The following is a 16,456-nucleotide window of genomic DNA, read 5'->3' on the forward strand; positions in this document are numbered from 1 at the left end:
GGTGTTATATGCTGAAAAGCAGATCTCTTTCCCAAAATGGCACCCATCTATGGATTTCTCTCCCACAGTAAACAGCAGTTGCATATATGATCATTTATATTCAGATCACAGTGGGGGCAAATGGCTAAAGCCCCCTCTCCCTGTTCAAATTGTCATCCCATCCCCCGCCCCAGTTATCTACCACACAAACCAACCAACCCAAACCCAAGCATGTCAAGGCCAAGCTACAAATTTGTATAGTCTAACCCTGACATGATTGCTCCAAATGCTGAAACTGTGTCCCCCTTGACATTAATTAATTAATTAATTTAATTTCTCAAATTTGTAGATTTTGTAAGTCTTGCAATCGCCATAGTTCAACAACATCTGGCAACCCAAGTTTGAGAACCCCTGGCCTAAGCAATCTGTGAGTTGGGATGTTGCTTAGTACAGCTGGACTCCAGTCTTGATAAAGATTTCAATTACTACCAAAGAAGAGGCTATTACAATAGAGAGGTTTATAGAAAAGCATGTCCACAACAAAATAAGCAAAACAGTGTGTGTGTATGTGGGGGAGGGGCGGCGGCAAGTAGCCTATCCTTAGACAAATCTATGGGTTTCTAAACATTCAAAACAACAACACCAATCCTTCAGATTAAAGGTGGAACTTCTGGATCATCCTCAAAATCTACAGGTGAGTCTTTGGTATCCACAACCTTTTGCCACTGAAGCTTTATAGGTCCTTGTCCAATCTGCTCTTTCTCCTGGACAATATTCCTCACATCAGGGAATGAATACTTGATAGGGTCTACTTCCAACTGCTCTCTTTGCTCCTTTCTGTAATTAAAAGGGGGGGGAGCAAAAGTTGATAATTACATACAATATGTCACCTAGACATAAAATGGAACAGGAGACATTTCATTCTTATTTACTTACAGAACAATTTGTTATGGGGCAGCTAACAAATTGTAGTGCCAATGTGGAAGATATGGCAAGGAGGTTTAGTGGTACGGTCCCCTTTGTCCCTCTATGCACATAGGATTTTGTATACTTTCCTATATTTCTATATACATAAAGGGATTCATTTTGAACTTTTATAACCTTAAACTTTTGTAACCTTGATTGTTTTTCACTGAACCACCTGCATTCATATTTTGACTTCATTTATCCTTTTGTATCAATTAATAGGGCAAACCAGAAATAAGGTTTACTTAAAACATCTTTCCTAGTGAAACACCTGGAGATAAGATGTACAGCCAGGGTCATTATCTTGATTGAAATGTCTTTGGCAGTTGGGTCTCATACATATCACTGATAAGATGATCCCACCAGACCATCTTCAGGTGGTGTTTATGAGTCCTTGGCAACTGGTCAAATGTTTGGGTTTCACCCACTGATAAGGTATACTGCCAGACCATCTCCAGGTGTTGTTTATGAGTTCTGTAAAAGTATAAAAAGGCAGTAGGGCACCCCAGTAACCTGAATCTTGGTGTACAGCTAGGAAGATACCTTGCAGTTCCTGGCTTTTGGGGGACCTGTCCGCCATCATCTGGGGTTCCTGATGAGCAGAAGAGATGTATGGTATATCCTTGATTCTGTAACCTTCTTTAGATATTATTTAGCTAAACCTGATAAAACCTCTTTGACATTTACCCTGGTCTGAGCTTATTGTCTTCGAATCCCTGAACCTGTTGGACACTGGTTGGCCACCAGCGCTAATAAAGATATAAAGTTTTAGAGTCTTTATCTGTATTTTAAGCTGTTTTAATTGTTGTGTTTAGATAGTGAACCACCCAGGGGCTTGTGAATGGGGCAGTATAAAGATATGTCAAATAAATAATTAAATAAACCAGACATCCAGACTAGACTGACATCCAGACTGTTAACACCTATGCAATGAACAAAGATGCACCCAGACAGAAAGGTGCTCAAAAGTTGCTCAATCTGTGCTCTTGGTCTGCTTGCGAATGTTGCGCTTGATCAAAAATAGTGGTTAGCTTTACATCATGCCCTGCAGCATAGGAGGGAGAGGTTTCACAGCAGGAAGTGCACCACAGGCAGCACAAGCCACCCTGCTGCACACTGGTGCAACACCCGTCTGGAGCACAAGCGCCCAACTTAGTGGAACCAGGAAGCACAACATCCTTGCACTAGGGCAGTCATATTTGCACTAGTGCAGGATCTCAACCAGTTTTTTCCCCCCAGAGAGCCGGAAATGATGTGAAAGAGGAATAATTGATTGCGACATGTACACTCATCCTGCTTTAGCTACTAGTAAACACATTTTGCAGGAGTTTATATTGTTTCAAAAATCTGCGAGAACCGTTCAGCCAGAGACAACAGTGCAGAAAAAGAAATATGCCAGGCAGCAAAAGAACTGCTACCATAGAAAGCCATTCCTCAGAGCACTTTCGCCTCTCTTAAAAACTAACGCCAATCAATCAAACCAGTTTTTGTTCAGCCATAGCCAAAACAAAAATATTTGATTCCAAAATTAGGTAGTTAAAATACCATAAGGAAATCACAGAACACTCAGACATGCAAAAATTAACTCAACACTTGGCAAGCCAGCTTCCAGGTGCAGCACAATGCTGGCCACACATTTAGGTGCCCCCAATTAAAAACTAATGCTTCCTACCTTAGATATCAACTAGCACTGATATACAACTGTCCCAGGCAATTTGCATTATATCCTGTCTCCCAGCTAGGCCAGGATCCAAAATAGTGAGGAGGTTCAGGCCGGGGTTACTCCCATACCATGCAGCTCCTGCTTTATGAGATAAAGGCACCTTGTGGTCCCTCCTTCCACTTCCTGTCTTGCAGTCTGTTCATTACAGCAGCAGGATGTACACAATGTGCTCCAGGGCCTTTTGTGCCCTCCAGTGCAGCACACAGAAAGCTTCTCCACAATGGATACACTAGATGGTGCTTGAACGGAGGAGCAGGGTGGGTGCATGAACAGTATGATCGGTTTTCAAGCTGAAGAGTAGCACTGGAGACAGAAATCAGGAGTGGAAGAACAAAAGGCAAGCAGGTGTTACTTGCCTAGGGAGCAAGAGGTGGCCGGTTCGAATCCCCGCTGGTATGTTTCCCAGACTATGGATACAGACCATATCGGGCAGAAGTGATATAGGAAGATGCTGAAAGGCTTCATCTCATACTGCATGGGAGATGGCAATGTTAAACCCCTCCTGTATTCTACCAAAGACAACCACATGGCCCAGTGGTTGCCAGGAGTCGACACTGACTTGACGGCACAACTTTACCTTTACCATTAGTCCACTAAAAAATCCCCCCTCTCCAGAACTGCTTTCCTATCTGCAAAGAGAAAGTTAAAGGCTCCCTGAGAATCTTTTTCCCTTGCAGAGAGACGAAGCAAATCAGGGGTAATGTGTATGAACACACACACAATCTGAAACTTTCTTCCACAGCTACTTTCCAGTACTTTGAAAACCCTTAAGAAGAGTGCTCATGTGCCTTCTGCATTTGGCTCTAAGGAAGCCCTGCTTAGTTCCATCAGCCATTACTTACATGTCAAGTATTTCAGAGGTTTGTCATATTTGTTGCTCTCTCCTGGCTTGCCACCCAAAAGTTGCCGGCCTCACCATTACGAAATCTTATTCTTGTACATTGAGGCTATTCTCACGATCGGCCAAAAGTGGGCTAAGGGAGCCTAGCCTGCTCTTGGGTGAGCATAAGAACCACCGGGCTCACAGGCACGCCCGGTTTCTTCAAAGCGGGTAACCCGCTTAAGTAGCCCTCCTCTTAGATGAGGTTAGCGGAGCAAGCGCTCCACTAACCCCGTCTATTTGATTGTGTATTGCTGCGGCACGGCTCCATGCCACGGCAACACACAAGGAGATCCCCGTCGGGAGGCTGAAACAAGCCTCCCCGCCCCGCTTGGGGTCTCTCCAGGATGCCCCGCATGCTTGCATGGGGCAACCTGGAACTTCTGGGGAACTTCTGGGGTTGTGTGGGCAGCTGATCCAGCCACCCAGGGCTGCTACCTTGATCATCTGCGGGGAGAGCAGGCTAGTGGCTAGAGTGCGGGACTAGGACCGGGGAGACCTGAGTTCAAATCCCCATTGAGCCATGAAACTAGCTGGGTGACTCTGGGCCAGTCACTCTCTCTCAGCCTAACCTACTTCACAGGGTTGTCATTGTGAGGAGAAACCTAAGTATGTAGTACACCACTCTGGGTTCCTTGGAGGAAGAGCAGGATATAAAATGTAAAAATAAAATAAAATAAGCCCGCTCTCCCCACAAACCCCCTTACAGCGAGTCTCACTGATTGTGAGACTTGCCTCAGTCTGTGTTAAATCAAAACCGAGTCTAAAACAGAGACATTTCATTCAAAGCCACATTAAATGCATGCACACACGCAAATTCAGGTCTGCAAACACAGATTTTTAGCTTATGGACAGTGATGTAGTCACAAATTCAGAAGTGCAGGCACTCTCCATGTCAGCTCCCATAGCCACACCCACCCCAATGGCCAACCCCCTCACTAAGACAGATGCACTAATTTGGGAAGGGGTCTGTTATAAGAAGTCAAAGATCATGTAGACGCTAGGGAATGTACTAGAATGAATGGCAGGGAATGCCCACTGACATGCACTGGTTCCTTCCAAATGGCCATAGGACTGCATGGAATTTCCAAATAGATGTTGACCAATCAGAAATCAAATGCATTCCATGGCCATGTGGAAGGAACCAGTGCATTTCAGCAGGCTTCCCTGCCATTCGTTTTAAGATGCCCTAACACTAGTCCACAACAGAACTTGCATGCTCACAGTCCCAGGTTCAATCCGTGGCAGCATCTCCAGGAAGGTCTGTGGAGGTCTCCTGGCTAAAACCTTTGAGAGCTGCTGCCAGTCAGTGTGTAGACAATACTGAACTAGGGATCTGACTCAGTATAATAAGGCAGCTTCCTATGTTCTTAAGACAGGAAGAATGGTAATAAACAGTTGGAATAGCAAGAGCAGCAAATTATTTCCATGTAGAAAGCCAAAGGTTTTGCGTCCCTGCTGAGTCCCTGGAGGGGGAGAAAGTAATGGAACTGCATCCTTGCCCATCCCTGTGGCACTGCACCATTGATACTGAGTCATTTTATGCTTGCAATTTACTTTGCGCCAGGGAAACACATCAAAGAAAAATGTGTAGGTTGCTGAAGAAGACACCGTTGCATCACATTATTTTGGTTGCAGATTGAGCTCTGTTCCCTCATTCCAGCCATTTATGGTTTTCAATATCCCCAATTACATAAAATCTCTGGAAAGCTGAGAAGACAAAAGGTGTGCGTGTGAACAATAAAAACACAAAACAAACATTCCTCAAAACTGAAACAGAATGTTTATATCAGGTTTTTAAAAATACCTTTTTGATATGTGAGTATTTCTACTCTCTATCCTATCTTCCACCAAGGAGCTGAGGAGAGTGTACAAGATATGATCAAGTACCCCCTACCTGATTTTATCCTCATAACAACCCTTTGAAATAGGTTTAGCTGAGAGGTGGAGATGGGTCCAAGATCATCTTCCAGTAGCATCTGGTGGGCCACTGTGTGAAACAGGATGCTGGACTAGATGGGCCTTGGGCCCGATCCAGCAGGGCTGTTCTTATGTTCTTATCTAGTGTGCAGGACTGGCCAAGCTGAGGCTCTTCAGCTCTGGTTGGACTACGACATCATCTCCAGTAGCCCTTGTGACTGCCTGCATGTTGCCTGCCTGCCTATGCCCACCACTGCCTGCTGTGACCAGCTCCTAACAGGTGGAGCTTGGACACAATGGTGTGGGGAGGGCATGGGCGACCTGTGTTATCATGAGTATTCCTCCCATGGGGGTGGGGGTGGCGGCGGGCTCTATACTCCAGCAGTGACAATGGCAGAAGTGCAGTGGTGGCAGCCTCCCTGCCAACAGCAATGGTGGAGGCATCTTCCTACTGCCCATATGCCATCATTCCCAGCCAGCTCAGAGCCATCAAAACCCCAAGCGGCTGGGAAGCAGCAGCAGGCTACCACACTGCTGGGAACCGGCAGCATGGCACTCTCCCACGGAGAGGAGCACAGTGGCAGGCGTGGCTGGTGAGCTGGTCAGAGAGGCAGGGAAGGCAGCCCCTGTGGCAGAGCAAGGCGGTCCCAGAGATGGTGGGGTGCAGGCTTCCGTCTGCTCTATTGCAGCTTCACCCCTGCTTGGACACACTACTAAATAATAATAATAATTTTTATTGTTTTGGCCTGGATTTTAGTAATCTTTGAATGTTTTAAATTGTTTTACCTCACTGTTGTTTTAATAGTTTGCTTTCTTGTGTTTTTTATTGTATTTATAGTTGTGAACTGCCTAGAGCATTCGGAGTCAGGCAGTATTTAAGTAAAATAAAATAAAATAAGATTTCTTGGCTGCTTCATAACAATTGTGCTCTGGGCAGCTCAGAAAGTTAAAAAGTCCCATATCTGGGAACCAGGTACTGTATTTCTGAGGGGGGCAGAGCAGGGCTCCCAAAGCAGGCCTTCCAGAGACCATAATTCATCGGCAAGTAGATTAACCAACTAAAACTTCACTTGGGTTCAAGGAGTTGTGAGTTAAGAGCACACGTTTAATTGCTGAGGCTGTTTAGCTGGGCGGCGATAGGGCAAAAAGGGATGGAAGGGAAGACAGAAAAAGATGATCTATCCTTCTAACAAGTGGTAGCTTATATTTGTTAAAAGTGTATTTCCAGTGTTTCAAAAAGGTACCTCTACTGTGGTTCTGATAATACAAAAAGTGTTAGAACAAATATGGACATGCAATAAAACGCTGAAGTGTATCTTTGGTGTGAAGAAGAAGAAGAAAATGTAAGTAAGTAAGGAAAACTTTATTTCGGTCGTAGACCAGCAATACAACAATATAAAACAAATAAGAAAATAATAATAATATAAAATCAGACTACATTTATACACATTTGGCATATTATATAACAATATTTGGCCACAATATGAATAACATCCGAATTAGGATTAGTGAGCAAAGAGGAAAATGAATTTTGTGAGTTTATTGTGTGTATGTGTGTGAGTATACGCACATATAACGATCAGCAGATTAACAGATTTCCCCTGCATTCCTTAGGAGAGTTGAGACACATAGAGTTGTTTTTATATTATTGGGATGGGTGGTTAACCCCCCCGCCCCACCAAGAGCTTACATGTAACAAATCATTTTCCTTTCAGAAACACAAAGATGCAAAATGGCTGCTGAGAAAACTGTAGAGTTTTAGACACTTTCTCCCCGTAGAAGCAGAAGGGATTGTGACTGCCTTGAGGGAGTATTCTTCAAGGTGAGAAATCTCCTGCTCTTTTTGTTTGAGCCCACCTTGCCGTTAAATTCCATGAGCTGTGCCCTTTGTCTGCAAACATTCCGCTCCATTGAGCTAAACTAGGCAGTTTTGGAGGATGGTTTTTTCCTTCAGATTTTGGGGGAAATGGGTATCTCCAGGTCACCCCAAGTCTTCTGGTACCTTCTTCTGGCCCAGATGAGTGCATAACAGATGCTCCAGGTATGCACCCATAAGGATCATAACATTTCCAGCTCTTTTTGGAAATAAGATTTAATTGATTACTGGTTAAAAAACAGATGATGACTCAACAAAAAATGCCTTAATTAGTTGGCAGCCCAATTTTATTTGGAAGTACAGATTGTTCATCTGGAGCCCCTTCCCAGTCAAACAGCTCACAGCGAAATGCAACAATAAACGAAGCCTTGCAGAGGCTGCAGTTTTTCATATTTTCCCCCTGGATGGCTTCTCAGTGGAGCTGCACAATAGCTTGTTCCCTCTATATGGAGGGCTATTCATCGGTAGAAACGACCGCATGGAAGACACCAAAAGGAAATAGCCAGGTGCTATTCATGGTTCATCAGAACAGCTTGAAGTCTAAGAATAGCAAAAGGCGAGGACATACTTCTGCCACCCGTGTCTCCTCTCTCCGGTTCCTTGCTGCATTTCTTAAACACAGACTGAAGTGATGCTGCTTCTGCTTACTTGGTGCACTATAACTCTGGCTAAGGCCACCTTCCAGTTGGCCAGCGGAGGCAAGAGCCGCAGCGAGAGATCTAGCCAGCCCCCTACAGGCATTTTGAGCTGCCAATCTCAAGTTGCTAGATGCCAGGAAAGCCATCTGCCTAGGAGTTTTCCAGCCCCAGTAACTGCCTGATCAAGAAAGGATAATGAAAAGCTAGAAAGCCAATGGTGCCGCCCTTAGCTATACAATTTGCACTGTCACTTTCAAAGCACTCGGAGAGAAGGGGACATTGGGAGGCATCGGAATGACCCCTCAATTTTCCATCCCATTTAAAGGTGGCAAATTTGGGGAGCCTTTTGGCAATCTTTTGGGCAAAGCTACTCATAAGATTTCAGGGGCTTCTTTGTGTGGGAGCTTGAACAGTGGTCCATTTGGTGGCCAACTGGTGGCTGTCACTTCCCCGCCATCAAATGTTCTGGATGCAGTAGCTTTCTGGAGGGAAAAGTGGCAGTTGCCAGCATGTCTTTTGGGTTTGTTTTTACTTTTTTGTACTGCTCCTCTGCACTGGTAAACCCCCTCCTCTCAATCTTTGGACTGATTCTGCCTCCTGCCCTGAAATTCACCCCTTCCCTCATTTCAGGCCTCCAATTTCAGCCCACCACATCCCATTTGCAGCTGAAATGGAATTTCAGTTTGGAGCACATCAGGTCTAGAAACACATAGTCCTTAATCTGTGTTCTGCTGTCTGAAATATTTCTGAAATATATAAAGTAAGGTATAAAGCTATCCCTTTACACTTACTTTCAGAGTCTGTACTAGCCACTTTATCTTATCAAGGAGAACTCAAGGCGGCTAACAAATCAAATACTACAGCAAGATACAATTTAAAAAATAAAAAATAGACAGTGGGACAGCAAAAAACAAGCAATCGAACCTTACCAATGGGAAACCAAGACAGTACTTAACAGCACCAGTAAACACCACAACAGAGGCCAATGTATATAATGCAGGCTTAATTCAGCCCAAAGGCTTTCTGAAAGAGCCAGAGTGACCTAGTGCCTGAAAGTATACAGTGCTGGGGCCTGGCAGGCTCTGGGAAGAACATTCCATAAAGTTGGTGCCACCCCTGAAAAGGCTCTGCTCTTAGAAGACAAACATCTGCTACATTTCATGTAGTTGAGGCACCCACAGTGAGATCATTCCAGCCCGGGCAACGCTGCAGGACAGGTGGATATAGCCCCTTCCCCCAATTACCTGCTTTAGAACATGGAATCCTTTCCTTCCATTTATTTATTATTTATTATTATTAAAAATTTTATACTGCCCTTCCAAAAGGCTCAGGGCAGTTTACATTAAAACAGCATTAAAAACAATTAACAAAACAGAAATTATAAAACTGCATAAAATAATAATTCTTTTCTATCTTTTACTAATAAAGGCGGAGTCCCTGGGAACCCCTTAATTTGAGTGTCTCTGATCACAAGCATTGGTGGTCAGAGGGAAACAGAGTTAATATATCTGTCATTGACTCCATGGGAAAAGAAACCCACACAGGTACTTTCCTTGTTGGACAAATGGAAGCATAGTGGAGACCCATATTTGCAAATAGGTTTCTCCAACTACACCCAAAGTTTGTCCAAATCCTCTAAAAAATCCCCATCCTGACGACCTTCCGTGACAACCTAGATCAGGGATTCTCAACGTTGGGTCCCCAGATGTTATTGGACCTCAACTCCCATAATCCCCAGCCAAAGGCCACTGGGGAAGTACAGATTATACTGACATAGATTATACTGACTAACTTGGGCGAATTGTGTTCACTTCCTCTCAAAACCTCGCCTCCCCTCTCATGTTCTAAACAGCATGCAGCCACTGCCAATTTAATTCACCTGCTTTGCCTCTGAAAGCAGCTGCATTGCATTTTATATCTGCATGAGAATCAGTGACACAGTCAGTCCCAGGTATTACACCTTTGTGTGTATTTTGTGAACTGTTTTGTTTTTTAAAAAATAATAAAATAAAATAATAAAATAATAATAATAGCCTGAACGCTGTGCAGACTTACACTGGCATTTCTGATCAGCCCACACTGCTGCAGGCATCGAAGAAAGTGCTGGTGGTCTTCTGCAAGAATGCAAGTGTGAAGATTCTTAAAGTTGTGCACCAGCACTCCAGGAGTACAACTTGCATTGTTTCTAAGACTGCTGGCACTTCCTTAGATGCCCACGGCAGCATAGGCTGATTAGAAATGCTGGCATAAACCTGCGCAACATGAGGCCACTCGCTGACCTCCAGACTGTTATTCAATAGTACTACTCGGGAAGTAGTCTAAAGGATGCCTTCTTTTCAATAGGACTACACAGGAAGAATTTAGTCTGAATGTTGGCCACTGTGTGCAACTGAAAGATTTTTCAACAAGGCAAAGGGGCTCAAACCTCCTAATTTTTGCTGAATATTCTTTAGTTGTACAGCTAGATCTTCTATGCTGTTCAATAGTTTAAATGAAACGGAACTGAATTTCACATTACGGCCAATGTCCTACAGATGGTCATTCCTGAGAGGCAATAAATTGCTGTCTCCCTGACTCATTTGCAAAAAAAGGTGTCATGACTTTGAATCAGATTATTAGTCACTTTGGGATGGGCTCCTAAGACACTTGTGAAACAGTGTTACTTCTGCACTTACCATGTAATATAATATTCTAGAGTATTCCCCCCATCCCACAAAACACTGAAAGGATAGACAGAAAAAACATTGTTAGCTACAGTCAGCGTCATTCATACCACTTCTTTCTATAAATAAGCTATGCACACACCCAGACAAACTGAAACAAAAACTCAATAAGTTATTTGGCAAACCTAGAAGAGCAATACGGGTGGGTAAGTAAGTAAGTAAATAAATATCAGCTGAAATTAGTATGATGAATTTATGCAGTTTCTGCATATAGGTTACCCAATTAATTGAAAACATATAAATATTTAAACACAGTTATGACAAATGTAACACCCAACCTTCCTAGCAAGAGCACAAGTGACAGAGGACTCTTGCTGAATAAGAACATAAGAGGCCTGCCGGAGAAGAACAAAATTCCATCCATTCCAGAATCTTGATTCCCACTAGATAGGTAGCCTGTAAATCAACCGATGTTACGAATTTTTCCTAACGCGCAATGCCCTTACACTGAAGAAAGCTTTCTTCTTTGCCAGCTTTCCATTTATGTGATTCCATCCAAGGCAGATTAAGGAGCTCTTAAAGCTTTGCTCAGCCTACCAAGAAGCTGATCCCTCCATTATTTTCTATGCCTAATTTCCAAATAACTTTCCTTGCTTGCACCCAGTCCAACTTGGATGATACAATTAAAGCAGTCTTCAAGATGCAGCTGTCCTTAGCATACTTACATCACATTGACCTGAATCTTCCAGCCTGTTTTATCTCTGGATGTAGTCAAGCTACAGTTTCGTGTGTGCTTGCTCAGGCCATCATCTATTCTGGCTGATTCAATCTAGCCAGAAAAAATTACAGTAGATCCAGTTCTAGGAGTAACTAAAAATGCCTCTTTCCATGAAAGCATCATCATCTCTTGAGGAGGTGGTAACCTTAAAGATCAACTACTGCCAGGTGTTCTGCATGGGTGTCCCATGGAGACTGTTCAGATATAACATGCCGGACAATACTGAGAGGCTCTATTTAGCCTGAGGAGTGAGGTATTGGTATTAATGATGTTAAGGAGGCTGATGAAGCTATCTCTGCGAAACGGCTTATATCTGGAAGAGCCGTTCGACATGTGAAGCCTGCATTCTTCCACAAGGGCATGAGTGGGCTGTCTTTGATTGATGACACCCATATTTTATTGAGGCTATGCTTGGTTGGTGTTGGTTTTTTCCCCCTTTCAACCTGGAACTTTCACTCCTGCACGGATGATGTTGAGCCTTGCCCACTTTATCCAGCAGCCCCATTTTTGCCCTGTTCAGCTATCTCTCGACATGCGAAGCTTGCATTCTCCCACAAGGGCGTGAGTGGGCTTAGTCTGTGATTGGTGACATCCACATTCCATTGAGGCTACGCTCGATTTGGGTTTTTTTTTTTTTGGTAATCTGGAACTTTCACTCCTGCACAGACGACATTGAGCCTTGCCTACTTTATCCAGCAGCCCAATTTTTGCCCTGTTCAGTTATATCTCCTCTGGATGTCTTTGATCATCATTGTACATGTTATTATTCATGTTTCATTTTGAATGTCTTTGATTATCATTGTACATGTTATTATTCATGTTCCAGTTTGAATTGTTATGTTTGGTTTAATTATTAATTTTTTATCAGTGCTAGAAATCAGAGATGACCTTACTATTGGCCTATTGTATATTAATACATATCTCTATTGTTTGTTTCCAATATACAATTTTTATACACGTTTGCCTTAGTCACGGTTGGGTTTTATCCCCCCTCTGTTTTGCTTGGTTGTATTTCCGTGATCGCCCTTGCTTTTACTGGCTGGCATGTTCCACAGCATTACCAGGGCAGTACAGAAGCTGTGTTGCAAGAGGCCTCCAAGCTCAGCCCAGAGCATTGTCGAGAAGCCAGGCGTGCATGGAGGGGGAGAGGTTTTGTTGTTGTTGCTCACCATTCCCTCCAAAAGCCAGAACTGCCATAGTTCTTCACTGCCAGAACTATGTTCCATGACCCTCAGTGAAAGCAAACAGGCCAGTTGTTATGACCCAGCTTCCAGTAGTCAGCCAAACACAGAGAGTGAGGGGCCCACTGGCCTGAGGAGGCAGCCATGAGCCTGAGACCCAACATTGAGCACAAATCCACTGAGGAACGGCCTGAGACGCAGAGCTCCCAGAGACTGAAGACGTCAAGCCCAAGCTAATCAAGCATGCTCACCTCCAAAGCCCTCACACTCCTTTAACCTTGCTTCTCGCCAGTGCAGGCTGTGCGTCTGCTGAGGCATCACCGAGCAATGGCTGAGTGCTTAGCTCCAGGCCAAAGGGCTGCCCCTTTCAGGCTCTGCATTGCTCAGGAAAAATCACAACTTCAGCTCTCCAGCTGTTGTTGGACTACAATTCCCATCATCCCCAGGCACAGTCAATGGTCAGGGATGATGGGAGATGCAGCAAGGGGTGGGGGGTGGGGCAGCGGGGGGAGAGCCTGAAAGGAGGAATCAGGTCCAGGAAATGTAAAGGTAAAGTGTGCCATTGAGTTGATTTCGACTCCTGGCACCCACAGAGCCCTGTGGTTTTCTTTGGTAGAATACAGGAGGGGTTTACCATGGCCTCCTCCTGCGCAGCGTGATTTGCTGCCTTTCAGCATCTTCCTAGATCGGTGCTGCCCAATATAGTAACAGCAGGGATTTGAACCGGCAACCTTCTGCTTGTTAGCCAAGCATTTCCCCGCTGCGCCACTTAAGGTGACTCCAGGAAAATTCAGAGTGAGCTCTTCTCAAAAAAACCTCATCTACTCCTTGGGCTCTGTCCAGGGTCCTGAAAGACCCAATGCTGACTCTCCTTATTTCCAGGAGTTCTGATCTGGGACTGAAACCTATTCCTCCTCTCCCTCTGGACACACACACACTGATGTGAGCCCACTGGAACAGTGCAGTCTAACATCAGCACTTCTGAGGTGTTATACATCAAGCATCTGGCAGCTATGAAAGTTCCTTTTGTCTCATGTGTGAAATATTGGAGGGAAGCATGCAAAGGCTACAGCAAAGCTTTCCACAGAAAGAAACAACTGGATCTCAGAAGCTGAGACAAACATACTCCTGTTCTGCTCCAGCAAGCTTAGAACTCTAATTCAGCTCCTGTTCTCAGGTGTTTAGCATTATTTAAAAGGCACTGGGCAGTATCACACAATCGCTGCCAAGTCAGGGAAATGTCAGGACTTCTGAGCACACCTCTCAAGTTGCCCAAGTCCAGTTCAAACGACATATTACCCAGATTCTTCCAACTCCTGCCCAACTTCCACAATCAGGCTTTGAAGTCGGGAATCTTGGTGATGTGGCCTGGGCACTGGACTTAGGCAGGTTTGAATGACATGCACGCATGCCCGGATCCCAACATTTTATGGACATTTCCCTGACTTCGTTACTAGCTCAGCACTGCCTGTTCGGACTCCTAGTGGCTCACCGAGACCTGAGAGAGATGACGGAGCTGGAGATGCTGGGGACTGAACTTGGGATGAAGCTCTGGCTCCCATCTAATTCAGACCTTGAATTGTGCCCCAAATGCTAGAGGATGCCAATGCTGTCCCTAAAGCAGTGCTGAGCAAGGAACGCCAGATTACATCCTCTCCTTAAATCTACACTATTATTTAAATGGTGTCCTTTATGAAGTGCGAGTGTTCTGTGGAGGTCCTAATCATTTATGCAGAGCCCTTAATACCTCTAAGTGCTCTGTAGTCACGCTCATTCATTTTTACTCTCAGTGAGGCTGTTGCCATTAAATTAGAGTGACTGCAAGAACATAAAAAAGGTTACAGTCAGGTAACCCAAGCAGAAGGGCCTATTCAGTTGCAGATTTTACACATACACGTTGGCTGACATCCTGACTATAGCTCTGTGTGTGTGCAGTCACTGCACTCCTGCTTCCAAAGGGCCATTTGTCGCTCCTATTTCTTCTCCCCTCCCAGTTTCTGTTGGATTTTCTAGAAGGAGAAGCTGGCTTAAGACAAGGGCTGGCATCCTGACTCAAACGGCACATGCCGCTAAGAAAGACACACTCGCAGCCGCTGTGCTTCCAAAGCTCAGGGGGAGGGAGGGGGGAGGGTGTGGGAGAGTGATTTTTGGTCAATCCCCGTTTTCCCCCTTCCCCCAGAAACACTCCAAGTGACCCAAAAGTAGGTCCCTAAGGGTCATGCTGCCCTTAGAGACCTACTTCGGGGTCGCACAGAGAGGCTATTCCCATGATCCCTAGAGCTTAGCCCACTTTCCAGGGATCGTGGGAAGCACCAGGCTCGCAGGTGAGCCTGGTGCTCCCAAGGCAGCTAGCCTGCCTAATTACCCCTCCCTGTAAGTGAGGTTAACCTCATTTTTCCCCTCATGTGTCACCGCAGCGACACATGAGTAGACCCCTGACCGGGAGGCTGAAAGCAGCCTCCCGGGCTTGGGGGTCTCTCCAGGATTCCCTGCACACTCATGTGGGGCATCCGGGAACTTCTGGGGGCCATGTGGCCCCCGATCCCCGCAGACCCTGCCGGCTCCGTGATGGAGCCGGCAGCCATGTGGGCAGCTGATCCGGCCGCCCAGCTATGAGCAGCTGCTCATCTGTGGGGAGAGTGGGCTAAGACCGCTCTCCCCACAAGCCCAACAGAAACTCTTCTCATGGGTCGTGAGAAGAGCTTCAGAGAACATAGGAAACTGCCATATACTGAGTCAGACCATTTGGTCTATCTAGCTCAGTATTGTCTTCACAGACTGGCAGCGGATTCTCCAAGGTTGCAGGCAGGAATCTCTCTGAGCCTTATCTTGGAGAAGCCAGGGAGGGAACTTGAAACCTTCTGCTCTTCCCAGAGCAGCTTCATCCCCTGAGGGAAATATCTTGCAGTGCTCACACTTCTAGTCTCCCTTTCATATGTAACCAGGGCAGACCCTGCTTAGCTATGGGGACATGTCATGCTTGCTACCACAAGACCAGCTCTCCTCTCCAGGTATGACTTGTCCCCTTGACCCCTCCAGGTATGACTTGTCAAGCATGACTTGTCCCCTTAGCTAAGCAGGGTCTTAGCTAAGCAGGGTCTTGTCCCCTTAGCTAAGCAGGGCCCTGGTTACAAATGAATGGGAGACTAGAAGTGTGAGCACTGTAAGATATTCCCTTCAGAGGATGGAGGCACTCTGGGAAGAGCAGAAGGTTTCAAGTTCCCTCCCTGGCTTCTCCAAGATAGGATTGAGAAAGATTCCTGCCTAAGTCAAGACCTTGAAGAAGCTGCTGCCAGTCTGTGAAGACAATACGGAGCTATATGGACCTATGGTCTGACTGAGTATATGGCAGCTTCCTATGTTCCTATGTAAGGGGGATCGGCAAAAATGCCCTTCTACACACGTGTGTCCCTATGCTTAAGAAATAGAAGCACAGCAGCTGTGCATGTGCTTTTTCTTGGCTGCACATGCACAGCTTTAGTCAGGATGTCAGACTGTGTTTCAAGCCAGCTTTTCCTTCTACAAAGTCTAACTGGAACTTTGATGGGGGGGAGACATGGAGATAATAAAAGGCATCTGAAATAAGATAATAGTAGTAGCAGTAGATTTATTTTGGTCAGTAGACCAAAACAGAATTTGAATTGCAAATCATAAGTACAATACAAAGGGGCTATTCTCACAATCGGGAAAAATTGGGCTAGGAAAGCCTAGCCCGATTTTTCCCGATCGTGAGAACCACCGGGCTCAGCTGAGAGCCCGGTGGTTCTCAAGCGGGTAACCTGCTCAAGTACCCCTCCTCTTAGCCCGGGTTTCTGGACTGAGCGCTCTGCAAACACGGGATATCTGGTCGTG

The 16,456-nt window shown here is 45.3% G+C and overlaps 1 protein-coding gene across 4 annotated transcripts in view; it reads right to left on the minus strand.

Moving 5' to 3' along the window:
• Positions 1-482: 482 nt before the first annotated feature.
• DNAAF11 (dynein axonemal assembly factor 11) overlaps positions 483-16,456 on the minus strand; it is an 82,948-nt gene continuing 66,974 nt past the window's right edge. For 2 of the 4 annotated variants that reach the window (XM_053313631.1, XM_053313630.1), the window contains exon 12: positions 483-816. In XM_053313631.1, coding sequence (XP_053169606.1) covers positions 630-816 — 187 coding nt within the window. In that variant the 3' untranslated portion in view covers positions 483-629. Of the gene's footprint in view, positions 817-1,488; positions 1,538-6,812; positions 8,161-16,456 lie in introns of those variants that run through there. The other 2 variants (XM_053313633.1, XM_053313632.1) reach the window with 2 other exon arrangements.

Source organism: Hemicordylus capensis, chromosome 4 (genome assembly GCF_027244095.1).
Source record: "Hemicordylus capensis ecotype Gifberg chromosome 4, rHemCap1.1.pri, whole genome shotgun sequence".
Taxonomy (NCBI): Eukaryota; Metazoa; Chordata; class Lepidosauria; order Squamata; family Cordylidae; genus Hemicordylus; species Hemicordylus capensis.